The 26,821-nt window shown below is 39.5% G+C and overlaps 1 protein-coding gene across 1 annotated transcript in view; it reads right to left on the reverse strand.

Annotated features, from left to right (window-relative positions):
• trip11 (thyroid hormone receptor interactor 11) overlaps positions 1–26,821 on the reverse strand; it is a 122,877-nt gene that overhangs the window by 61,883 nt on the left and 34,173 nt on the right. The window contains exons 3-9 of the mRNA XM_059962291.1: positions 23,177–23,287; positions 15,734–16,009; positions 14,199–14,267; positions 12,623–12,785; positions 4,634–4,674; positions 1,683–1,772; positions 392–592 (exon numbers count right to left, since the gene is read on the reverse strand). Of these exons, the coding sequence (XP_059818274.1) occupies positions 392–592; positions 1,683–1,772; positions 4,634–4,674; positions 12,623–12,785; positions 14,199–14,267; positions 15,734–16,009; positions 23,177–23,287 (951 nt within the window). The remainder of the gene's footprint in view (positions 1–391; positions 593–1,682; positions 1,773–4,633; positions 4,675–12,622; positions 12,786–14,198; positions 14,268–15,733; positions 16,010–23,176; positions 23,288–26,821) is intronic.

Below are 26,821 nucleotides of genomic sequence, written 5' to 3' on the forward strand. Positions count from 1 at the left end.
GATAATACTAGAGGTTAAGATACTTTTTCCAACACCTACATGCAATATTGGATCATTTTTCTCAATAAATAGATGAACAAGTATAATGTTTTTTGTGTTGCTTATTTAATTGGGTTCTCTTTATCCATAATTAGGACTTACATGAAGATCTAATCACATTTTAGGTCATATTTATGCAAAATAGAGAAAATTCTAAAGAGTTCACAAGCTTTCCAGCAACACTGTAGAATTGACTGTAAAAAGTAATTTGAAAATATATCTTCTTGCCACGAAGGAAATATTTTCTCCCATTAGTGCAAAGGATATTAGTTTGTTCCGATTTACAAAGCTTACACAAGGAATCAGGAGCTATAGTAACACCGTTATAAATAATGAATAGTACTATGCATACTTCAGTAGCATCTTGATTCTGTTTGTCCAGTTCTTCCAATTCAGACACTAATCTGTCCCTCTGCATGGACATGCCCGACAGCTCATTCTCTTTGGTCAGCAAATTCTGCTTCAGTTCACTCACTTCCAAGGCCAGACTATTAAGGTCCGATTCACTCTTCTGAATATTCTGCAGGTTTGAGAGTTCCTGTTGCATTGCCTCCTGCCATTTAAAGGATTTCTTTAATTGCACATTTGGTCAGCTTTAAACACAATCAACATATCACATGATCAATGGCAAAACCCTGTTAATTCAGGGGTGAACCGGAATGGGTACCACCAACCTAAAACGTACAGCTGAAACACTCAAAGTTCATTAGAATTACATTCATGCATTTTTGCAATGAAGAGCTTAAGACTGCTAAATGATTACGCAGTTTCAAATGGTTTTTAGCTAATTTTCCACATCAGACAACCATTGGATACTGAATTATTTCCAGCATTACTCAAATCGCAATCCAGCAATCCACAATAGCAGCTGCTGTCCAACATGAAGTTCATACCATCATCCTGTAAGGATATATACAAATCTAAGAACTTAAATATGGGGGCATTCCCCAAAATTCAGAGATCCTGACTATACAAGCAAGGTTGGTAATTCATCAATTACATCATCAGGCTGAAACTTCCTACTGCCTATCCAGGCGATCTTGCTTTGCAAAATTATCTGGAATCCGGTGAGGAAATTGTGAACTAGTCTAACAGGTCACTTCCTCCAAATTCTATTAAGTTACTCAATTATTTAACAGTGCTCAACAACCATTTTACTGTGACAGTGGATAAGTGTTCTGTCATAGAAGCTTAATTTGCTCTTGATCTTCAAATGTCTTCCCATGTTATTTTGGAAAACACATGCATGACAAAATACCCATTTAAAATTTTCTGTCCTAACAATAATCATTAGACAACACAGGTTGCGTATTGGTCTCAATTTGAAAGAATGCAACAAATTGGAATCTGTTCATGAACAACATTAGTGCGCTTTTATCACATTGCTGGGTAGAGCACATATCATGTCTGAAAGGCAGATTTCTGGATATTGAGGTATGCGCTTCCAAAAACAACCTGTAAGAGGTGCTTACAGTTGCCGTTGCCAAGGACTTTATTTTCTCCACCCTCAGCATGACATTGGGGGCCTTTCTGAAGAAGTTTGTGATACAGAAATCATCTTGGTTTTCAAAGACTATTCCAAACAAAGGGTGCAAACATATCCTAATATCAATCTGGAAAAAAATTAATGATACAACACTAACCTTTTCCTTTTGTAGTTCTTCTTTTTCATGGTTTAACAATTCCAGACTTGCTTTTAGCTCCTGAATATCTTCTTGTCCATTATACTTACCCTTAAAAGTACACAAAATCAAAAATTAAACTACACAATCAGCTACTAAATATTAAAGTTGGTTATTTGATCAAAAATTCTTAAAAAAGATTGTTTAAAATCTTTTCAAATGAAGTATGTTTAACAATTTTCCATCATCATTTTTATTATCTCCTCAAATCTGACACAAAGGTACAATTTTGATCACCCCTACCCTAAGATCAAAACAAGCATGATAATCTAAAAGATAAATCAGCACAATGTATCAATGACAAAACACAGGTAAAATTTTAAAATCTGGAACAGTTTTTATGTTGACAGTAAGGTAGAAGCGAATACTCCGAGAATATTTAAGAAATATTTAGCTGAACACATGAATTGCCAAAGGATCGAAGGCTACAGGCCAAATGCAGATAAATGGGATTAATACACATGGATATCTGTTGATTGGTATGGACATGCTGGGCCAAATGGCACATTTTTATGATCATCACTTTCATACTTGACATTCACAAAATAATTTAAAACTAACCAAAAATTGTTTAGTGCTTTTTTTTTTAAATTGGGCTTTTTAAAAATGGATTTAACTTTGCAAAGGGACAACGGAATATAAGAAACCATAATGAGGGAAACAGATAATTTGAAACCAATTATTTATTTTATTTTATTTAGTGATATGGTACAGAGTAGGCTGCCCAGCAACCCCTGAATAACCCTAATCCAAATCACAGGACAATTTACAATGACCAGTTAACCTACATGGCATGTCTTTGGACTGTGGGAGGAAAAAGGAGGGCCCAGAGAAAACCCATGCATTCCATGGGAAGCACTTACAGAACAGTGCCAGACCTCTGAACCCTAGAACGCCCCAAGTTTAATAGCATCACACTAACTGCGATGCTTCCATGGAGCCATGGACAGTGTGAGCCCTCTTTAGAGGAAACGACTACTAAGGAACGAGTTAGTTTCTAAGGAGTGGTTCAAAGTAGACACATTAAAGCAGTCCCCTGACTTCAGCATATTTTCTTAGATTTCAAACATCTGAAGAAACTTACTGAATATTTTATCAGCTCAAGCTGTTCCATACTAACATCTTAAGAGAGGAAAATAAATACAAGCCCAGAACCTGTGATCAGCTGCCTCCCACTACTGCTCTTAAAGTGATGCCAGAACAAAGGCCCAATAATAAAAAAAGCCAAAATGAACCTGGACAGTTGGCTAAATCTATGCACATTGGTAAAGATGGTTGTCAAAAACTTGTTTGATATTGAGAAGCAATTAAAAGCAAAAACTTTCAAAAAATTATAAAATATTGAAAAATGTAATTACAACAAGTTGCAGTAATTGAAAAAGATTCTGAAGGGCAGGATAAATGATGAATTGGACAGGCAGGGACAAATCAGAGATGGCCAATATGTCCTTGTCAGGGATAAATCTTGGACAACTAATCCAAGTGAGTTATTTGAGAATGTAAAAGTGCATCAGATGAGAATAGGGCAGTAGATATGACTAACATGAACTTCGGTGTAGCCTTCAACATGGTCTCATGTGAGAGATTGGTCCAAAAGGCTTGAGCCCAGGGATTATAGACAAGTTGGCTAATCGGATCCAATATTGGCTTGGCAGTAGAAGAGAGAATGATGGCTGAGGACTGCAAGTGCTTGCCTGAAATCAGTGGTGCTGGGGCCTTTGCTGTTTGAAATATACATGAACGATTTTGACGTGGATATAGAAGGTGTGATCAGCAAGTTTGCAAGTGACTCAAGATTGGTGGAGCCGTTAATAGGATGGAAGGTAGTCTTGGGATACAGGGGGGTATCAATGTATCTGAGAAACAACATGAGAAATAGCAAATGTATTTCAATCCTGATAAATGTGAAGAGATGCATTTTGTGAATACTAATGAAATTAAGTCATAACACCAGGCTCTAGGAAGCATTGAAGTGTGCATGTCCAAAAAACCTTGAAGGTGATAATGGTTAAGAAGCTATATGGAACAATGGTTTTCAGTCGTAAGGTCACTGGATACAAGAGCAGGGCAATGATGCTCCAATTTTATAAATCACTGGTCAAACCTCAGCTTGAAGTATTATATGCATTTCTGGTCACTGCACTATTGGAAGAAGATCCACCAAAATGAGATGGAGTGTTTTAGTTACATTAGAAAGATTACATCTATTCTCTCTGGAGTGGAGAAGGTTAGGAGAAGACATGACTGAGATAAGAAATTATTGACAGGTATAGATAGGGTAGATCACGGGAATCTTCTCTCCTTTTCGGAAGTAGATGAAACCAGAGGAGACAGATTCAGGAAAAGGGGTAAGAGATTTAACAGGAATGTAAGGGGAACTTATCCACCCAGATAGTGTTAAGTATTAATACTGAACTGTTGGAGAGAATGGTAAAAGCAGAATTACTAACAGCATTTAAGAGGTGTCTAGACAAGCATTCTCAATTAGACAAAAATTCTCAAATTTTTCAGATATTATTCCTCACACAAAGATCTCCAAAATTGGTTTACATGATAATTTAATACTCAATAGTTCATACAGATATTTACTAATTGAAATTTGACCTTTGAAACTATTCAATAAACATTCATTAATAAATACTGAACTCATAGTCCATCCTTTGCAGATTTACAGATCTGTTTATAGATGGCTATTAATTAATGCATATTTTACAATGGTCTCACAATGTGTAATTTACACTCATGGATACTACTCACTGGAATTTAGAACTTGCTGTTCTAGAATTATCAAGACATCTTGAATACAGTATAAATTTTGTTTATCATATGAATCCTATTTGAATAAAGAGCAGAAATATTTAACACAAAATTAAGTTAAGACATTGCTCAGGAAGCCACCTGCACATACATACATCTTTAGAGTTATTCATTCCCTTCTGTTCTTTTTCTGCATCTATAATAGACAATATGAAATTATGTTAAATTATAAGGAATAAAACATATCTTTATTCATCCTTACAACTCACCAGCTAAGGACTCAAGCTTTCCATAAGTGTGAACTGTTTAGAATTATTCAAAAAAAAGTTAACTTAAATTAGAAGTAACTTGAAAATAAAATCTTAAGCATTCTAGTTTGCTGTTGAAATATAGAACATAAGTCTTCATGATTTAATAATTATATAAATTAACCAAAAATTCACTATGAGATTCATACATCTGACATAACTATACAACACATAGCATTAGAAAACCACTGGATTCCAATAAGTAAAGTCTGATCCAATCTGGGATCACATTTGCATCATCTAAAGCAGTGAAGTTTTACATACACTAAGGTATAATTTCAAACCGAATTTTTTCAAGCACTATTAATAAAATAATTCAAACATACACTGATGGTTTGCTCACAAGTTGCAGTGGATTAACACATTTCCTTTTCAACTCTGGGATGTGATTAATAAAATGAAGGCCAACCTCTCCCAATGTTGTTACGCAAAATTATTCTGGCTCATCTCCACATAGATTCTTCTATGTTTTCACCCAATATGCACTGGACACACAGAGCTCCAATCTGCTAATTAAATTTCCTGACGATACTACATTAATTGGCCATATCTCAAATAATAACAAGACAGCCTACAGAGAAGAAGTCATCACCCTGACATAGTGGTGTCAAGAAAACAACCTCTCCCTCAACGTTGCAAAAACAAAGGAGCTGGTTGTGGACTACAGAGGAATGGAGACGGGCTCACCCCTATTGAGATCAATGGATTTGGGGTTGAGACAGTGAACAGCTTTAAGTTCCTCGGAATACACATCACAGAGGATCTCACGTGGTCTGTAAATACCGGCCTGTGGTTAAAAAAAAAGCACAACATCACCTCTTTCACCTCAGATGGCTGAAGTTGTTTGGCATGAGTCCAAATCTTAGGGACTTTCTACAGGGGCACAATTGAGAGCATCCAAACTGGCTGCATCACTGCCTGGTATGGGAACTGTACTTCCCTCAATTGCACGACTCTGCAGAGAGTGGTGCAGACAGACCAGCACATCTGTATATGTGATCTTCCCACTATTCAAGACATTTACAGAGACATGTGCATAGAAAGGGCCCGAAGGATCATTGGAGAACCGAGTCACCCCAACCACAAACTGCTCCAGCTGCTACCATCTGGGAAACGGTACCCCAGCATAAAACCCAAGACCAACAGGTTCCGGGGACAGCTTCTTCCACCAGGCTATCAGACTGATTAATTCACGCTGACTTGAGTGTATTTCTGATACATTGACTTTCCTATTGTGCATACTACTTATTACAAATTACTATAAATCGCACACTTAGATGGAGACGTAACATGAAGATTTTTATTCCTTATGTATGTGAAGGATGTAAGAAATGAAGTCAATTCAATTCAATGTAATTTGCACAACTAAAATAGAATAATTATTATGGCCTTTACCTTAAGACAAACTGCTGGGGCAAAATTAGGGGTACAATTCATTCACGTGCTTTATCAAAAAGTTGGAACATTAGATTCTGATCCAGTTCTCAAGTTTCTCTTCACCAATCCTGACAGCACATAAAAGACTCCCCTCACTTAAACGTTAAAATGCCATCCAGGTGGGAGGAAAATATTCTGTGTTGTACAGAATTGAGAATTACTGATATATTTGTGTGATAAAGGGCTCTGAGAAACATACACTCATGCAACATGCAAACAAGTCCTGTGGCCTAACTCTGCAGACTATGCTGTCCAGTGAGCTAGTGCCATCTGCCTGCATTTGGCCCACAGGCCCTCTAAGTACCTCCTATCCATGTACTTAACTATGGTTTTTTTTAAATATTACTAATATGTCTGCCTCAATCACGATTTCTGGTAGTACATTCCATGTATGCTCAACCCTTTGTATGATGAAGCCGCCCTGATGTCACTTCTAAATCTTATGTCTTTAATCTTAAACCTAAGCCCTCTTGTTTTGAGCAACCCCACTCTGGTAAAAAAAATGTCCTTTCACCCTGTCTATGCCCTCATGATCTTATACACCTCTATCTGGTTAACCCCAATCCCCTAAATTCCAGACATTGAAGTCCTCGCCTACACAGCCTCTCCTTGTAACTCAAGCTCTCCAAGTCCTGGCAACAACCTGGTAAATCGTTTCTGCACTCTTTTCTAGTTTAATCATCTATTTCCTTTAATACTGTGAGCAAAACTATACGTGACACCCCTTTCCAGTTACGATGAAAGATCCTGACCGAATCATCAACTGTTTATTTCCCTCCATAGATGTTGCCTCCTCAAGAATTTTGTGTGTGATCCACAATTCTCAATACAAGTACAGCCTCTTGTCTAACAGCATCATAACTCAATTGACTCCTGTACTCAATACCCTGATTAACGAAAGCCAGCATGCCAAATGCCCTCTTCACTACCCTATTTATTTGTCACACTGCTTTTATGAACTATGTAATGGCATTCCTAGAGCTCTGTTGCGTAACATTCACCTGGGCCCTACCATTCACTGCATAAGTCCTAACCTTATTTAATTTCCCCAAATGCAATACTTTGCTGATTTATTTAAAATAAATAAACACTCACCAAGGGCATACCATCATTGCACAAATCCTAACCTAGTTTGCTCTTCCAAAATACAATACCACACATTTATCTGGATTGAAGCCATCTGTCAATCCTCAGCCCTCATAGCTAGCTGATCTAGATCCCCTGAAATTTCTAATAACCTCCTACACTATCTATAATATCATCTAATTTAGTATTATCCAGGAACTTACTAACCATGCCTTGTACATTCACATCCATTGTTTATATAAATTACAAACAACAAAGGTCCCATAACTGATCCCTGTGGCACATCACTAGACACAGACCTCCAGTCTGAGAGCCAAACCTCTACTTCCTACCACCAAGACAATTACAAATCCAATATGCTATCTCCCCCTGGATACAATGTAATCTAACCTTCCAGGCCATGAAGGACTTTGTCAAAGGCCGAGCTAAAAGTTCAAATACACAACATCTACTGCCTGATCCTGGTCTGCCCTTTTGGTTACCTCCTCAAAGAAATCCTTCAACAGATTTTGCAGACAAGACTTTCCATGCACAAAGCCAGGCTGACTATCCTGTCAGACCCAATTGACTCCAAATATTGGCAGATCCTGCCTCTCAGCACCCTGTCCTACAATTTATTCTGTACCAATGGTCCTTGACAGTCAGCCAATCTTATATCCATGCTAGTATCCTTCTTGTAATACAATGGGCTCTTATCTTTATCTTGAAGGCACACACTCAGCAATTCAGGAACAGCTTCTTCCCCTCTGCCATCTGATTCCTGATATTGGACTTTGAAGAATTGGACACTATCTCACTTTTTTTAATGTACAGTATTTCTGCTTTTGTACATTTTTTAATAACCTATTCAATATACATAAAGTGATTCACTTGTTTATTTATTATTATGTTTTATTTTATTTATTATTTTCTTTCTCTGTCTCTCTGCTAGATTATGTAATGCATTGAACTGCTGCTGCTAGGTTAACAAATTTCACGTCATGTGCCGATGATAATAAACCAGATTCTGATTCTGGTTCTGATTTAGTAGCCATATAAGAGTTTGGAAATCAGTAAGAAAATAACAACTGTAATTAGGCAGTCTATCTAATTGCTCACTTATCACTATCTGTGGAATAGCACGGATGAACTTACTTGCTATAGCAGCTAAAAACAAAAGTCAGAGCAATTACAGCACATCCCTTCCCAATGAACTTAAGCACTCTATGCATGTTTTGAAGACAAGAGGATTGGTACGTCACCACTCCATTCCAACAGGAATCTTGGAGTGCACCCGAACCTCAAGTCTTCCAGAGAGTGAACCGTGGAAGGCATCTGGCCCAGATGGTGTTCCTGGCTGTGTAATTAGATCCTGTGCAGATCAGCTGGTTGTGGTACTTGCAGATATTTTTAACCACTTCCTTCTTCAATCCAAGGTTCTCACCTGCTTTAAAACCACCACTATTAAGTTCAAGTTCGGTTTATTGTCATTTAACCATACACACAAAACAATTCTCCTCTGGACCAAAGTGCACAACACAAAACATAGTTCACATGCCTAACACAAAGTAATATTATCCTGATGCCCTAAGAAAAACAAGGTAACGCTTTTTTTTTATAACTACTTCCCAGTGGCTCTGAGAGGGCACAGTTTTAAGGTGCTTGGAAGTAGGTACCGTGGAGATGTCAGGGTTAAGTTTTGTTTTTTTATATATAAACGCAGAGTGGTGAGTGCGTGGAATGGGCCACCAGCGACGGTGGTGGAGGCAGATACGATAGGGTCTTTTAAGAGACTCCAGGATAAGTATATAGAGGTTAGAAAAATAGAGGGCTATGGGTAACCCAAGGTAATTTTTAAAGTAAGTACATGTTTGGCACAGAATTGTGGGCGAAAGGACCTGTATTGTGCTGTAGGTTTTCTATGTTCCAATGTTTCAATCTACTGTCATGAAGTGTTTCTAGAGGCTGGTCATAGCATACAGTAACTCCAGCTGCTCAGACAATCTCGGCCCACAGCAATTCACCTAATGCCAAAACAGGACTATAGCGGACACCGTCTTCCTGGCCCTACACTCACTTTTGGAGCATCTGGACAGTAAAGATATCTATATGTTTGATTATTATTTATTGACTAAAGACCTGCCTTTAATATTATAAGCAAACTAATAATCAATATTATAAGCAAACACCAAACTCTGACACCTGGGAATCAACACCTCCACTGCAAATAAATCCTCGACTTCCTGACCAGCAGACAGCAATCAGTAAGGAGAGGCAGTGACATCTCCACATAATTATTCTAAACACTGGTGCTTCACAAGGTTACATCAACAAAAGAGCTGGTCATTGACTTCAAGAAAGGGGGCAGTGCACGTCTCTGTTTACAAATCAAAGATGCCGAGGTTGAGAGAATTGAAAATTCCGAGGAGTAAATATTACCAATAGTCTCTCCTGGTCCAATCACATAGAAGCCAAGGTCAAGAGAGATCACCAATGTCTCGACTTCCTCAGGAAGCAAAAGAAATTTAGCACATATTTGTTGACCATTATCAATCTTTATAAATACACCACAGAAAGCATCCTATCTGGATGTATCAAGGCTTCATACAGCAACTGCTTACCCATTACAAGAAACCACTGTCCAAAGCTCCACATGTCACAGAAACTAGCCTCCCTTTCCATGTCTATGTACCTCAGTGCCTTAGTAAAGCAGCCATCATAATCAAGCACCCCACTCTCCTGGACGTTCCTCCTTCTCCCCTCTCCCATCAAGCAGGAGATTTCAAAAGCCTGATAGCACATACAAGTAAGCTGAAGGATAACTACTATCCTGACACAGGGGAGAATATATATTCACATGATGATAGAAAACATAGAAACATAGAAAATAGGTGCAGGAGTAGGCCATTCGGCCCTTCGAGCCTGCACTGCCATTCAGTATGATCATTGCTGATCATCCAACTCAGAACCCTGTACCTGCTTTCACTCCATACCCCCTGATCCCTTTAGCCACAAGGGCCATATCTAACCTCCTCTTAAATATAGCCAATGAACCGGCCTCAACTGTTTCCTGTGGCAGAGGATTCCACAGATTCACCACTCTCTGTATGAAGAAGTTTTTCCTCACCTCTGTCCTAAAAGGCTTCCCCTTTATCCTTAAACTGTGACCCCTCGTTCTGGACTTCCCCAGCATCGGAAACAATCTTCATGCATCTAGCCTGTCCAAGCCCTTTAGAATTTTATACTTTTCAATAAGGTCCCCCCTCAATCTTCTAAATTCCAGTGAGTATAAGCCTAGTCGATCCAGTCTTTCTTCGTATGAAAGTCCTGCCATCCCAGGAATCAATCTGGTGAACCTTCTTTGTACTCCCTCTATGGCAAGAATGTCTTTCCTCAGATTAGGGGACCAAAACTGCACACAATACTCTAGGTGCGGTCTCACCAAGGCCTTGTACAACTACAGTAGAACCTCCCTGCTCCTGTACTCAAATTCTTTTGCTATGAATGGCAACATACCATCTGCCTTTTTCACCGCCTGCTGTACCTGCATGCCCACCTTCAATGACTGGTGTATAGCGACACCCAGGTCTCATTGCACCTCCCCTTTTCCTAATCGGCCGCCATTCAGATAATAATTTTTCCTGTTCTTGCAACCAAAGTGGATAACCTCACATTTATTCACATTAAATTGCATCCGCCATGAATTTGCCCACTCACCTAACCTATCCAAGTCACCCTGCATCCTCTTAGCATCCTCCTCACAGCTAACACCGCCGCCCAGCTTCCTGTCATCCGCAAACTTGGAGATGCTGCATTTAATTCCCTCATCTAAATCATTAGTATATATTGTAAACGACTGGGGTCCCAGCACTGAGCCTTGCGGTACCTCACTAGTCACTGCCTGCCATTCTGAAAAGGTCCCATTTACTCCCACTCTTTGCTTCCTGTCTGCCAACCAATTCTCTATCCATATCAATACTATACTCCCAATACCGTGTGCTTTAAGTTTGCACACTAATCGCCTGTGTGGGACCTTGTCAAAAGCCTTTTGAAGATCTAAATATACCACATCCACTGGCTCTCCCCTATCCACTCTACCCTATCTTCAAAAAATTCTATAAGATTCGTCAGACATGATTTTCCTTTCACAAATCCATGCTGACTTTGTCCGATGATCACTTCTTTCCAAATGTGCTGTTATCACATCTTTGATAACCGACTCTAGCATTTTCCCCACTACCGATGTCAGATTAACCGGTCTATAATTCCCTGGTTTTTCCCTCCCTCCTTTTTTAAAAAGTGGGGTTACATTAGCCACTCTCCAATCCTCAGGAACTAATCCAGAATCTAAGGAGTTTTGAAAAATTATCACTAATGCATCCACTATTTCTTGGGCTACTTCCTTAAGCCCTCTGGGATGCAGACCATCTGGCCCTGGGGATTTATCTGCCTTTAATCCCTTCAATTTACCTAACACCATTTTCCTACTAACATGTATTTCCCTCAGCTCCTCCATCTCACTAGACCCACGATCCCCTACTATTTCCAGAAGATTATTTATGTCCTCCTTAGTGAAGACAGAACCAAAGTAGTTATTCAATTGGTCTGCCATGTCCTTGTTCCCTATGATCAATTCACCTGTTTCTGACTGTAAGGGACCTACATTTGTCTTAACCAATCTTTTCCTTTTCACATATCTATAAAAGTTTTTACAGTCAGTTTTTATGTTCCCTTCCAGCTTTCTCCCATAATCTTTTTTCCCTTTCCTAATTAAGCCCTTTGTCCTCCTCAGCTGGACTCTGAATTTCTCCCAATCCCGAGGTGTGTCGCTTTTTCTGGCTAATTTATATGTTTCTTCTTTGGCCTTGATACTATCCCTAATTTCCCTTGTCAGCCACTGGTGCACTACCTTCCCTGGTTTATTCTTTTGCCAAACTGGAATGAACAATTGTTGTAGTTCATCCATGCGATCTTTAAATGTTTGCCATTGCACATCCACACAACCCTTTAAGTATCATTTGCCAGTCTATCTTAGCTAATTCACGTCTCATACCTTCAAAGTTACCCTTCTTTAAGTTCAGAACCTTTGTTTCTGAATTAACTATGTCACTCTCCATCTTAATGAAGAATTCCACCATATTATGGTCACTCTTACCCAAGAGGCCTCGCACGACAAGATTGCTAACTAGTCCTTCCTCATTGCTCAATACCCAATCTAGTTTAGTCTAGATTGTCATTTTGATATTGTCATATACGTTGTGATGATATTGTCATTTTATGTTACTGCAATCCTGAACACTTTAGAGTTCCTCTGTACAAATAGCTACTTCTAACCTTGCAACTGCTGCTCCAGTTCTTCTATCCGCTCCTCGTACTCTGCAAGCTCATCCCTGTGTCGGTTTGTGAGACTATTTATTTTCTGCCGATGTACGTCTTGCAACGTAGACAATTCATGCTGATGCTCATCAATCTCCTGGCTAAGCTGCTGCTTCACCTCCTGTAATAATGAGCCAACTGGTTATCATTAGAGCAGCACGAACTAAACATTAGCATAATCTAAATATTTCACGAGGAACATTAATCACGAAATCTATGATTTCAATTTCATTGGGAATTCGGAACCGCCAGGAAAATACTGCAACAGATTCAGTGGCGATACTAACACATCATTAGATTTTCATGAGAGAGAATGAGAAAATTTTTCCCTCAGACAAAATTAAAACCGCTGGGCATAAATATGGTTAAAATAAGTACTGAAGTCAGCATTATGGCAAAAAGAGTTCTTAACCCAGACAATGCTTGGTGATCATTCTGTACTTGGTGATCATCTCCACTGTTAACTTAGTATCACCTTACTGCTGTACTTACAGCTGAGCAAATACCAGCTGCATCAGTTTTACAATCTTGTTTAAAATATCAGCTGACATTCATTCTTGATAGTTTAAGAGAGATTCAGTGGATAGAAACATGCTAAATAATGTAGCAGATGGCTTGAATACCTGAACAAATATGACCAACATACTCCGTGAGTTTGTTTGTTTGTTTATTTATGTACACAGAATGGAGTAGGCCCTTCTGGCTCTTTGAGCCATGCCACATAGCAATCCCCAAATTTTTTTATCCTCACCTAATCACAATTAACCTACCGTCTTTGGACTGTGGGAGGAAACCCGACCACTTAGAGGAAACCCAGGCAGCCATGGAGAGAATGCACAAACTCCTTATTCAGCCAGCAGTGGGGATTGAACCCAGGTCACCTGTACTGTAAAGTGTTATGCTAACCACCATGCTACCGTGGCTAATTGACAACAATCATTATCATACAGTTCAAAGACGCCTAGTAAGTTGCTGGTTTCATTAAATTAGTTGTTATATATTGTCCATTAATACAAGCCGAAAGTTTTGCAGAAATGGAATGCACCAACCAAGCAGATTTCAGTCGGTTAATGATTGGGGTACTTTTATCGGTTGCCGGACCCACAACCTAATGATAAAAAGGTTATTGTTCAGTCTTAACAACTGATTACAACCAGTAAGTACAGTTGCTAGACAAAGACAAAATTTGCTTTGTCTGTGATACCATTTCTTGAAGGATAATGAAATAGACTATCCTCTATATAAAATAATAGGCACATGATTAAAGTACTCAATGAATTTTAACAGAAATTATATTGTATTCCTATTACTACCATGTAAAGAGAATGGCAAAATAAAAGTCAATGAAGGCAGATATGGGGAAACAGAAACAGCACTCACTTTAAGTGATAATTCATCGCCCTCCTGTTATTACTTTAATAGCTATGCAACATACCCTTATACTCCGACATTATATATACATTATATTTTAAGATGACTGCTGAAACTGCAGTTCCATTTACTAATGGTTCTTAATTTTGAAAGATGTTCTTACCTCTATTGTCTTTTGCAGCTTGTAGACATCATCCTCATCAGAGCTGACTGTCCCTTGACTCTTAGTTACCTAAAAATAACATTAAAAAGGATTAACTCTTCTCTTCCAAAACTGCAACGAGCAGTTAGCATAATCCTGCAACGGGATCTAGATTAAACACAGAGACTAGTAAAAAAAAAGTTCTTAACTTGAAATACAAAGAGTTCAGCAACTTTACAAAAAGGTATTAAAAAATAAAAACCCTTATAGTATAGAATCTCCAAGGTGTTGCAATATACTATGAAGATAAATTTTACAGTCCTGATAAAGTATCCACTAGCACAGTGTGGAGTGAAAGAACATTGCTTCTGGTTGAGAAGTCTATGATGAAGAGAGTCAATTTCAAAGTGGCTTAGAATAATTAGAAGAAAAGGTTTTACATGGACGATAGTTGAACTTTGAGTACTTTCCGGTTGAGAGAAGTTGTAAGTGGAACCCTCCATCCTTCAAGCAAATATTGTAAAAAATATTTGAAGCAGGAAATGATATTGTAAGCAATTGGAATAGTGCAATTGATTTACATTTGTTTATGCAAAAGGCCACTGCAAGCAAGTCCAATACCTTGCTGGTAACCTTCCAAAGTCCAATTTCTAGACAAACAAAAATAAATCTTTAAAGAAAGACATTGGATAGAAAATCCTGCACATCATTCATCCTGTTATTTACGTCTTTTGTCTATAAAGAGTACAACAGTAATTTGTATTATAATACTGAAAAGTATTTTTAAGAAACTGTTATTAAAAATGAGTATTTTTTACTCAGTTCTCCAAAGATCCTGACTAGATCCGCAGTAAGTGCATCTTCATTTACAATTTTACACCCTCCCCCAATATTTTAAGCATTCAGCAGCTGAATCAAGAGTTATATGCTTGCCCATAAATTACATATGGTGTGTTTTCTAGTTATTGACAGTTCTGTCAGGTGCATCAGTATGGAATTATACTTGTAGTCTATAGATCAAATCAAAACTGAAATCTGAATGCAATGAAACACACATGCACACAAATGCTGGAGGGACTCAGCAGATCAGGCAGTATCTATGGAAATGAATAGATCGTTGATGTTTCGGGCTGAGACCATTATTCAGGACTGAAAAGGAAGGAGGAAGATGCCAGAATAAAAAGGGTAGGGGTGGAGTCGAGCTGGAAGGTGATAGGTGAAGCCAGGTGGATGGGAAAAGGGCTGGAGAAGAAGGAATCTGATTGGAGAAGAGAGTAGACCACAGGATAATGAGGAGGAGGAGAGGACCCGGAGGGAGGGGGAAAGAAATGGGTTAGTGTGGGGAAAATCTTGTTTATGATCTGAATGCACTGATTTGGTTTGTATCCTCCGAGACAAATCCAACTTCTTATACAAGAAAATATTGGAAGAGCTGAGAGATAGTACTCAAATATTCTGATCACATGGATGAATGGAGAAGCAAGGGAAATGCTAGGATTCTGGGATCAACTTCAGCTTTAACAATTACATAACCAGCATTGATACAATTCACTGACCTGTGCCAAAGCTTTCCAATGGGCAACATCAGTTTCTAACTTTGACACCTGTTTGGAAAGTCTGTTAATCTCCTGCTGGGACCAAATGACATCTCCAAAATCCATGGTGTCCTCATGGAACGTTGCACGGAGGGGAACATCATCAGGCAAAAAGGCAGTAGAGGCTGTCGATGTGCTGACACTGGTTTCTGTGTGTGTTGGCTGAGCAACGGACTGAAGCTTCTGTACTTGGTCTTGTAATGCAATCTGCTTGGCTTTCAAAAGATTTATTGTCACCTTAAAATAAAAATCAATAAATCAGAGAGCCATATCCAGCAAACCAAATGAAAATTCAAATTTACGTGAGATAAAATTAAAAACAAATAAGTTTCAACTGCCTTAGAACAAAAAGAATCTTCTGCCATCAACAAAATCAGCAATTCCGGAGACTCCAACCAGTAGCATAGAGGAATCACCTTAACTAAACTTTGAACTAAACTGACGATGATGATCTATGTATAAGCCACTATCATAAGGGACATGAAATTACATATCACTTCATGGGTACAATGAAAATAAAGTTTTAATTTAATCCCTGGGCCCAGTAATACGATCCAAGCAACAATTTGTTGTTCTTTCATCTACACTCAGTGGTCCCTTTATTAGGTACAAGTGTGGAATGCAATGTAGTCTTTTGCTGATATAGCCCCTCCACTGCAAGGTTTGAAATGTTGTGCATTCAGAGATGCTCTTCAGCACACTAGTGTTTTAACAGTTGGTTACTTGAGTTACTGTCACCTTCCTGTCAGCTTGAAACAGTCTCGCCATTCTTCTTTGACCTCCCTCGTTAACAAGGCATATTCACTTACAGAACTGTCACTCAATGTGTTTTTCTCAGTTTGTGCAACATTCCCAATAAACTCTACAGACCGTGCATGAAAATCCCAGGAAATCAGCAGTTTCTGAGATAACTCAAACCACCCTATCTGGTGCCAACAATCACATCATGGTCAAAGTCATTTAGATCACATTTCTTCCCTGTTTGGAAGTTTGGTCTGAACAATAGCTGGACCTCTTGATCATGTCTGTATGCTTTTATGTAATGAGTTGCTGCCACATAATTAGTTGATTAGATATCATGAGCAGGTGTACAGGTGTACCTACTAAAGACCTCATTGAGTGAATGCCATTTTTAAAGGCATCTAGAGGCCAGCTAGGTTTACTTTAAAACATACAAAAGTCTTGCAAGTGACAAGGCTCATTTACAATATAAACACAATGCATACTAAACAGGTTAAGTATGCTTTTAAGAATTGAGAATCTCAAGATCACAGGAAGCCATCAAAATGCCAAGATCCTAAAATGTACGCCCTTGTGCCGCTTACTTCTGTGGTAACTTTACTCGTCAGATAGCATTGCTTTGACACTACATTTATTTACACAGTAACAGTCCCTTCTGGCCCAATGAACCCATGCCCCCAATTACACCAGGTGACGAATTAACTACCAACCTGAAATTCCACATTCCTCCCACAGAGAACTGCAGGGCTGTGGAGAATATACAAACTCCTGACACACAGCAGCAAAATTGTACCCAGATCACTGGCACTGTAATAGATTTACACTGACTGCTGCACTACCATGCTGCCATAGTTAATCTGTTACTAATTACAGAGTTCCAACACATAGAAATAAACAATTTCAAAAGGCAATTAATCCAACAGTGCCTTAGAGTCCTGAAAAACTAGCTGTTCAAGAAGTAGACAAAAAAATTGGCCAACATTTGGTCATTTCTTACCTTGAAGCCAATTTAAAGAGATTCTACCCAAAGTTTATTTTGAATACAACTGGTGGTCAAATGTTACTTATCTTTCAATTACTGTCAACACTTTCAGCTCAGGCTTTAAATGTTTCATTTAATGCGAAACAGTTTCCAACAACTTTTTATTGTTCCTATTACTTTGAACACTTTCATCTTTATGGCAGATTTGATCCTCCACCAGTCAAAAGGAGTGTCAAATCTCTCAGGACCAGGCCTGAAAATGCATTGAAGCCGCCAATACGCCCATTACTCCCTCCATACAATAGCAGTGCTTCATCATGCATGGCACATCCCCGAGTGCAAACCTGAACTCTGGTTTGACAGATTGGGACACCCTGGTGTCATACATATATCAGGTATCATATTCTCCTATAACAAATACATTTAAAGCCTGAACTGAAAGAACATTCAGTAATTGAAAAATAAATATTAACAGATAACATGAATAAATAAATAATAAATTCCCATTTGACCACCAGTTGCATTAAAATATTGTTTGTTCATTATGTGCCATGTTTTATGACATGGGCTATCATTATCTTTCCATTACCATGTTTGTTTTTGACAAATTTTTCTAATGAAGTGGTGCACCATTGCAGCCTTCTGGGCAGTAACTTTACCCCAGCCATTATCATAACTCTTCAGAGAATAACACACACAAAATGCTGGTAGAACACAGCAGGCTAGGCAGCATCTATAGGGAGAAGCGATGTCGACGTTTCGGGCCGAGACCCTTCGTCAGAGAATGCCTGACTTCAGTGGTCGCATAGCCAGCTGCACCAGCTGCTCATAGGACCATCCACAACCTACTCTCCCCAAGAGCTCTTAAACTCACTGATATCATCTTACAGTTAACATGTAGTTTTAAGTATTCTAATGGGAGAACAACCAGCTGGCAACCAGAGCAGCAAGGTACCAAAGGGAAGGGATGAAAAGGAAAACAGATATTATTAAAGTCTGAAAGGAAAGACAGGGAGGGCCACATTCATGTACCTGGTGGGACGCATGGGTAAAGGCTTAGATGGGGCAGAATTATATAGTGCACTGGACAGAGTTTCTTGAAACAATAAGTGAATAGTCCAACTAGAGGAGGGAGCACACTACACCTTTGCATTAAGAAATGAAGCTGGACAAGAGACTGGCCTTGCAAAGGACAAGCATTAGGGGAATAATGATCACAACCTCTTGTTTTAAGATAGCAGGAAAAAAATCAACCAGGGGATTAGGAAGACCAAAAGAGGCCATGAAATATTCTTGGTGAGTAGGATTAAAGGGAATTCCAAGGCATTTTCTACATGCATGAAAAACAAGAGGATAACTAGGGAGAGAGCAGGAACACAATGATGAAGCAATTATGCTTGGAATCAGAGGATGTCGATGAGGTACTAGATTAATAGTTTGCTTCAGGATTCACCAAGGAGAAGGACATGGAGGATAGTAGAGAAATGCAGGGCATAATGATGTGCCAGGACATTTTGAGAGCAGGAAGGTGGTGGTGCTGGATCTTCTGGAGAGTATCAAGGTGGATAAGAACCCAGATCCTGATCAGATACAGAGGAAACAGATGAGATTGCTGGGGCCTTGATGAAGAATTCATCAAGATGCAAGGTCCTGGGAGACTATAGAGTAACCCATGTTGCTAATTTGTTCAAAAAGGGAAATTGGGATAACAGTCAGAAGAGTCTCACATCAATGATAAGGAAGCTGTTGAACAGGATTTCTTGAAACTGAATTTACATGTATATGGTAAAACATGGCCTGTTTAGGGATAGTCAGCATTGCTTTATGCAGGGCAGTTAAGTCTTACAAAACTGATTAAGTGTTTTAAGGAGGTAACCATGAGACCATAAGATATAGGAGCAGAATTAGGCCATTTGGTCCATCGAGCCTGCTCCACTGCTTCATCATGGCCGGTCAAATTCCCCTCTCAGCCCCAATTGCCCACCTTCTCCCTGTATCCATTCATGCCATGACCAAACAATAATCTCTCAACCTCTGCCTTAAATATACATAAAGACTTGGCTTCCACAGCTATCTATGGCAAATAATCCCACAGATTCACCACTCTCTTGCTAAAGAAATCCCACTTCATCTCCGTTCTAAAAGGACACCCCTCTATTCTGAGGCTGTGTCCTCTGGTCTTATACTCTCCCACCAGGAAACATCCTCTCCACATCCACACTATCAAGGCCTTTCACCATTCGTTAAGTTTCAAAGAGGTCAGCCCTCATTCTTCTGAATTCTAGTGAATACTTATGACAAGCCATTCAATCTTGGAATCATTTTCGTGAACCTCCTTTGAACCCTCTCTTGTTTCAGCACATACTTTATAAGATGAAAGGCCCAAACCTGCACACAATACTCCAAGTGGGGCCTCACCAGTGCTTTATAACGTTTCAACTTTACATCTTTGCTTTTATATTCTAGCCCTCTTGAAATAAATGCTAACATCGCATTTGCATTCCTCACCGCAGACTCAATCTGCAAATTAACCTTTAGGGAATCTTGCACAAGGACACCCAAGTCCCTTTGCACTTCACTTGTTTTTATTTTTTCTCCAATTCAAAAATAATTTCTTTCATTTCTTCCACCAAAGTGCGTGACCATACACTTCCCAATGCTGTACTCCATCTGCTATTTCTTTGTCCATTTTCCTAATCTAAGTACTTTTGTAGCCTCTCTACTTCCTCAAAACTTCTGCCCATCTTCATATCATCTGCAAACTTTGCAACAAAGCCATCAATTCCATAATCCAAATCATTGATATATAACATAAAAAGAATCTGTCCCAACACAAACCTCTGTGAAATACTACTAGTCACCAGCAGCCAGCCAGGAAAGGCTCCCTTTATTCCCACTCTTTGTCTCCTGTCACTCAGCCACTGCTTTATCCATGCTAGAATCTGTCCTGTAATACCATGGGCTTGTAGCTTGTTTAACAGCCTCACATGCAACATCTTGCCAAAGGCCTTCTGAAAATCCAAGTGCACAACATCCACCGATTCTCCTTTGTTATCTTGCTTGTTACTTCTTCAAAGAATTCCAAAAGATTTGTCAGACAAGATTTTCCCTCGAACAAACCATGCTATGACCTGTTTTATCATGTACTTCCAAATACCCTGTGACATCATCCTGAATGATCAACTCCAACATCTTCCCAACCTTCCCAACGGAGGTCAGACTAACTGGCCTATGGTTTCCTGAAGAGTAGAGAGACATCTGCAATTTTCCAGTCTTCCTGAACCATTCCAGAATCTAGTTGATTCTTGAAAGATCATTACTTATGCCTCCATGATCTCTTTGGCCACTTCCTTCAGATCTCTGGGGTGTACACCATCTGGTCCAGGTGACTTATCTACCTTCAAACCTTTCAGTCTCCCAAGTCTCCTAACCTTCTCTCTCGTTATGGTAACTTCACACACTTCATGACCCGACAGCTGGAACTTCCACCGTACTGCTAGTGTCTTCTACGGTGAAGACTAATGGAAAACACTTATTCAGGTTGTCCACCATTTCGTTGTCCCCCATTACCACCTCCTCAGCATCATTTTACAGTAGTCCGATATCCACTCTCACCTCTCTTTTTCACTTTATGTACCTGTAGAAAGTTTTGGTATCTTCTTTAATGTTATTGGCTAGCTACTTTTGTATTCTATCTTTATCTTCTTAACTGATTTTTTTTGTTGCCTTCTGTTGGTTTTTGAAAGCTTCCCAATCCTCTAACTTGACCATGTTATTGAAAGACAATTAAAACTTATAAACTATTGAAAACTTTAAAATGATTAAAATGCAAAATAATTAAATAATTTTAATTAAAACAAAACAGGAAATTGATCAAATTAAAATAATTTCTCCTAATCTCAAAGCCAGGAAACCCACTCAAGTAATGATATCTCTAATCCTGCACCAGATCCTTCCAGGATTGGAGGGGAGAGTCAAGTTCCCCACTGTAATACTGGGAAATCCTGGAAAGACTGAACTGCACTGTTGGAGACAGATAATGCAGCATAGTAACAAATTGCCTGTATCTAATATGCAAACCAGATAAATCTGGTAATTTTTTGCCTGAGAACATGCACTGTGACAGACAGCATGATCTGGCCTCTTAACTCATGTAAACAATCCAGTTTCCTAGTGAACATGTGCTCATTTTCAGAATGCATAGCACAACGTTTTGATCCACATTTATAATCTACTACTTCTCTGACTTGGGAATTTCAGTATCACTTTCTGGTATAATTCATTTACTTAGTATGTGTCGAACAATTAAATTTTACATTTATTCTTGAAACAAATTAATTTTTGTATGATGATATACTGGCATGAATTCAAAGATAACTTCAGAAAATACCTTTATAGTTTTGTAAAAATAATTCACACAGAGTTGTGAAATAAATCCATCAACACCACTGAGTAATCTATTATAACTGAAAGGAAGGTGGATAAAGATGCTTCCGTTTGGTTTTATGTGATCTTTCTGATTAAACAACAAGAAGATAAATGATCAAAAATATCTGAAGTTTAATGTAGTCAATGCTGAATTAGCCCACTTAACTGTTGTGGTTGCTGAAAATGGTTTCATTTCCGACCGATTAGTAAAAGGTAAGTGGGATTGCTAGAATTAAATAACTTCCAGTAACCAATGTCAGGTGTTTGTCATTGAGAGAGAACAGCTAATAACCACTTCCAGTAAGATCTTGGCATACTCAGATTCTCAAGATCAACCAAAGATGCTTTTCCTTTTTTAAAATTACTTTTTTTTAAATGATCGCAAGCCAATGCCTGCCTCCCAGAACTTTGGGTACTGCAGGTCTACCCCATCAGTGAGTTGCTTGTTGGCAGAGCAGCTGGACTTAATGCAGAACATGTTGTTGCCTCCCACAGGAAGGCATCAAAGTTGGCACGGGAAGGCGGCATGTAGTATATCTGAGGGTGATTGTCCTGGGCGTTTCCCTTGAGATCACAAGATCCGGTTGGATATTGCTAATGTAAGATGCTACAGGCCTGTTTCCCTTGTTTGGTGGTGCAACAGACAGCAGGGGAGCTGTGTGGCCTTGGTTTAGTGAGGACTAGGCCTCAAGCTGCAGGCTTGCCTAATGCTGCAGTCTAGGAGAGGAGACACCAAAGGCAGTGCAGCATGGTGTCCATGCTAAGTTGGGGGCTGGCCACTCCTGTCAGGGCTGCACTCCAGTGTTCCGAGTGGTGGAATGACAAGCTAGTCTGCTCATCAATTTGCGGGACATATCACTCCAGGACTTGGGTTGTACACATTTATTTTGTGTGGCTGCATGTGTGCTTGCTAGCTTGAATGTGCTGTGCGCCTTCTGCTGTGCTGTGCCTGTTTTGAATGCTGTTTTATTCAGCTATATTCATGTATGGTTGAATGACAATTAAACTTGAATTCGATTTGATAATTCACATAATCAAATAGCCTGCCTGTACTCATAGCTGACAGATACAAAACTATTACACAGGCCGAGTCCTGGAGATGGACCAGTACTCACACTGCTTACATATAACTTCTCAAAAGAAAACATTAATATACAGAAAATAGGAACATTTAAAAAGCTGAAATAACTTTATCATTAACATTGAACACAAGACCTTAAATAGAAGAAAAATACACAAAATCTTTGACCTACTTCTTTCTGCTGTAGTTGGGCTCTATAATCTGATGAGAGGTGCTTTATTTGGAGCTCTGCTGCAGTCGCTTTCTCTTCTACATCCGTGTAAAGTTTTTTCAACCGTTCATACTAAAAACAAATAACATCTTTAATACAATCAGATATGCTAAAGAATCAATATAAAATTGCAATGATTAGTGCATCAGTTTGTTCCAAAATTATAGAAGCTTTGTAAACAATCCTTGAGATTGTGTTCTGTGTTGACATCCCACTTGAAAGGGTTGAGCATCTTATTTTTACCCTTCTCCAATTCCTTATGTGGAAGTGCTTGCCATGTGTCCCTCTGTCTTAGTGAAGGAAGCAATGCATCTGAAATATTTCATTCTAACAGTGGATCACAACCCTCAACACAACCAAAAGCCACAATCAAGCTGCACAACTGCTTTTATTGGGTTAAATTTGCTACAATACTCTAACTGGCACTGAAGTAGAGCAAAATTCAGCTCACCAGGAAATTTAATTCCAAGGTTAGCATGACACTACTACAGATCAGAGAATCCAGAGTTCAATTCCAGCACCGTTCTGTCAGGAGCCTCTGTACATGCTCCCCATGGAATGCTTGGGTTCTTATCAATACTGGAATTAAATACTTGATTAACTAGTAGTTTAACTTGCACTAATTTCATTTGTTGAACTGTTGTGTTTTTCACCATGTTAGTGAAATGCTTGTTAAGCTGTTTCAGCTGTAGCTTCTTTCATGCATTGCTTGAAATGTCTAAATGCATGTACCTAATCAATAAATTCTTGGTAACAGAAGAAACTAGGTGAACTTATCCAGAACTGTCTTTCTTCCTAACGATACTGTATATATCTGATTTTCACTTAACAGATTAGATATGACAAAGTTATTTCCCTAGGACAAGAGGATACGACTTTGGGATTGAAGGACATCCTTTTAGAACTGAGATGCGGAGAAATTACCTTAGTCAGAGGGTGGTAAATCTGTGGAATTTGTTGCCACAAGCGGCTGTGGAGGCTAAGTCATTGGGTGTATTTAAGGCAGAGATAGATAGGTTCTTGATTAGCCAGGGCATCAAAGGGTATGGGGTGAAAGCAGGGGAGTGGGAATGACTGGAAGAATTGGATCAGCCGATGATTGAATGGCAGAACAGACTTGATGGGGCAACTGACTTACTTCTGCTACCATATCTAATGGTCTTAATGGTCAATTAATATTGGTTAACAGACAAGATGGTGGCGCGACGTAGCACACAGAGGCCACTCCAGGAATGAATATCTGTTACCTGTAAGTAGAGGCCGTGTACAATCTTGATTTGATGGAGATGGATGTGTGAAGCACAGAGGAACATCTGGTGAAACTTTTGAAATGCCTGTTTCGCTGCCGCTGCTACTGTGCAATTGGAAAAATCTCTGGGAGGAAGGCCCGGAATCCTTGGCTTTGCCTGTTGCTTGGCAGCCAGTGCCGGGGTTGAAGCGCTCAGCAGAGATGATGCTCAGTGCTCGGTGTCAGAGCCTCTAAGTTTTCGGACGGACTCGGAGTTGGCTGTGGTTGGAGCTCTCAAAGTGCTGTATTGGCAAGCTGTGGCGCTGGAGGTTCATGGCAAGAAGAGTTTTTCTTCCTTCTAACGTCTGCGTGAGATGATGGGCTGTCGGGACTTTTGAGACTTTCTTTTAAACCGTGCTATGGACTGCTCTCTATCAGATTACAGTATTGCTTTGCACTGCTGAAACTATGTGTTATAATTATGTGGTCTTTGTCAGTTAGTCTTATCAATTATGGTATTGTCTGCACTGTTGAAACTATATGTTAACTATAACTATATGTAACTATGTGGTTTTGTGTAGGTCTTGTAGCTTTAGGTTTGTTTGATGGGTTTGTAGTTCCTTTCTGGGGAACGTGCTAAGACGGTAGCACAATATCGATACGCAGCAGCCCCTCCGGACTCTGGATTGGGGATTACCAAACGTTATGTGGTTTTTCTTGTGTGGTCTGTTTTGTGCTTTTTCGTGATATCATTCCGTGATATCATATCTGTCTCATTTTTTTAACTGCACTGTATTTGTGGTTTATAAATGACAATAAACTAAATCTGAATCTTAACACAGAAGGCATTCACTGAGTCTATGGCAGCTCACAGAGAACATCCATCAGTTGAATTTCCCCACTTATTTCCACAAACCTATTTTGTCACCTTTGCCCAGCAATTCCCCCCCGTGTTTCTGCCACCCAGCTACCACAGTAGCCAATTAATATATCAACCAGAATGGCACATGGATGTGGGAAGAACCCAGAATACATTAGAGAAGTCCAGGCATCACATACAAATTCCACATAGAAAGCACTCAAAGCCAGGATGGAATGTGGGTTACCAGAGCTGTGTAGCAACAGAACAGTATTCAGCAACCGGATCTTATGCCCTGTAACTTAATCTCCACAAATTTCCTTACCAGTCACATCAAAGGCAATTTATAATGGCCAATTAACACGCATATATTTGGGATGCAAGGGAAAACTGAAGCACGAGGAGTAAACATACAGGGTCGCAGAGAAAATGTGCATACTCTCAACACAGAACACCTGAGAACATGATAGAGCCCAGGTCACTTGAGCAGAGGAAGAAACTAGACTAGCTGCATCACTGTGCTGCCCACAAGCACCTAAGTTACAATGATACTTAAACTGGCTCCTGAACATCAGTTGTACTTCTGCTACAAATATACCCTGTGTCTTAATGGTTCAAATCTCACCAAGGCAGGACTGGATTGAAATTCAGTTTGTAGTCAAACTAGAATTAGAGATCATATGTTAAGGGGGAAAGGTGAAATGTTTAACTGAATTGACTTTATTTTTTTTAATGCTTCACATGTATATAAAGAGTAAAAATCTTATATGTTACGTGTCCATCTGAATGTGCCATGTGCAATCATAGTAATTTTTAACAACTAATAATAAATAGAGCAGTCAATGTAATATGGAGTACACTCAAATCAGCGTGAGTTCTTCAGTCTGATGGCCTAGTGGAAGCCTGGTGGTCCTGGCTTTTATGCTGTGGTACTGCTTGCCAGATGGTAGCAGCTGGAACAGATTGCGGTTGAGGTGACTCAGGTCTCCAATGATCCTACAGGCCCTTTTTACACACCTGTCCTTGTAAATGTCCTGAATCATGGGAAGTTCACAACTGCAGATGCATTGGGCTGTCTGCACCACTGCAGACTCCTGCGATTAAGGGAGGTACAGTTCCCATACCAGGCAGTGATGCAGCCAGTCAGGATGCTCTCAATTGTACCCCTGTAGGAAGTTCTTACGATTTGGGAGCCCATGCCAAACTTCCTCAACCGTCTGAGGTGAAAGAGGCGCTGTTGTGCCATTTTCACCACACAAGTGGTGCGTACAGGCCACGTGAGATCCTCGGCGACGTGAATGCCGAGGAACTTAAAGCTGTTTTCCCTCTCGACCCCAGATCCACTGATGTCAATAGGAGTTAGCCCGTCTCCATTCTTCCTGTAATCCACAACCAGCTCTTTTGTTTTTGCAACTTTGAGGGAGAGGTTGTTTTCCTGACACCATTGTGTCAGAGAGAAGGGGAACATGAAGAGGATCTTCTTCACTCAGAGGGTAGTGAGTGTGGAATGAGCTGTCAG

This window comes from Hypanus sabinus, chromosome 2 (assembly GCF_030144855.1).
Source record: "Hypanus sabinus isolate sHypSab1 chromosome 2, sHypSab1.hap1, whole genome shotgun sequence".
Classification (NCBI taxonomy): Eukaryota; Metazoa; Chordata; class Chondrichthyes; order Myliobatiformes; family Dasyatidae; genus Hypanus; species Hypanus sabinus.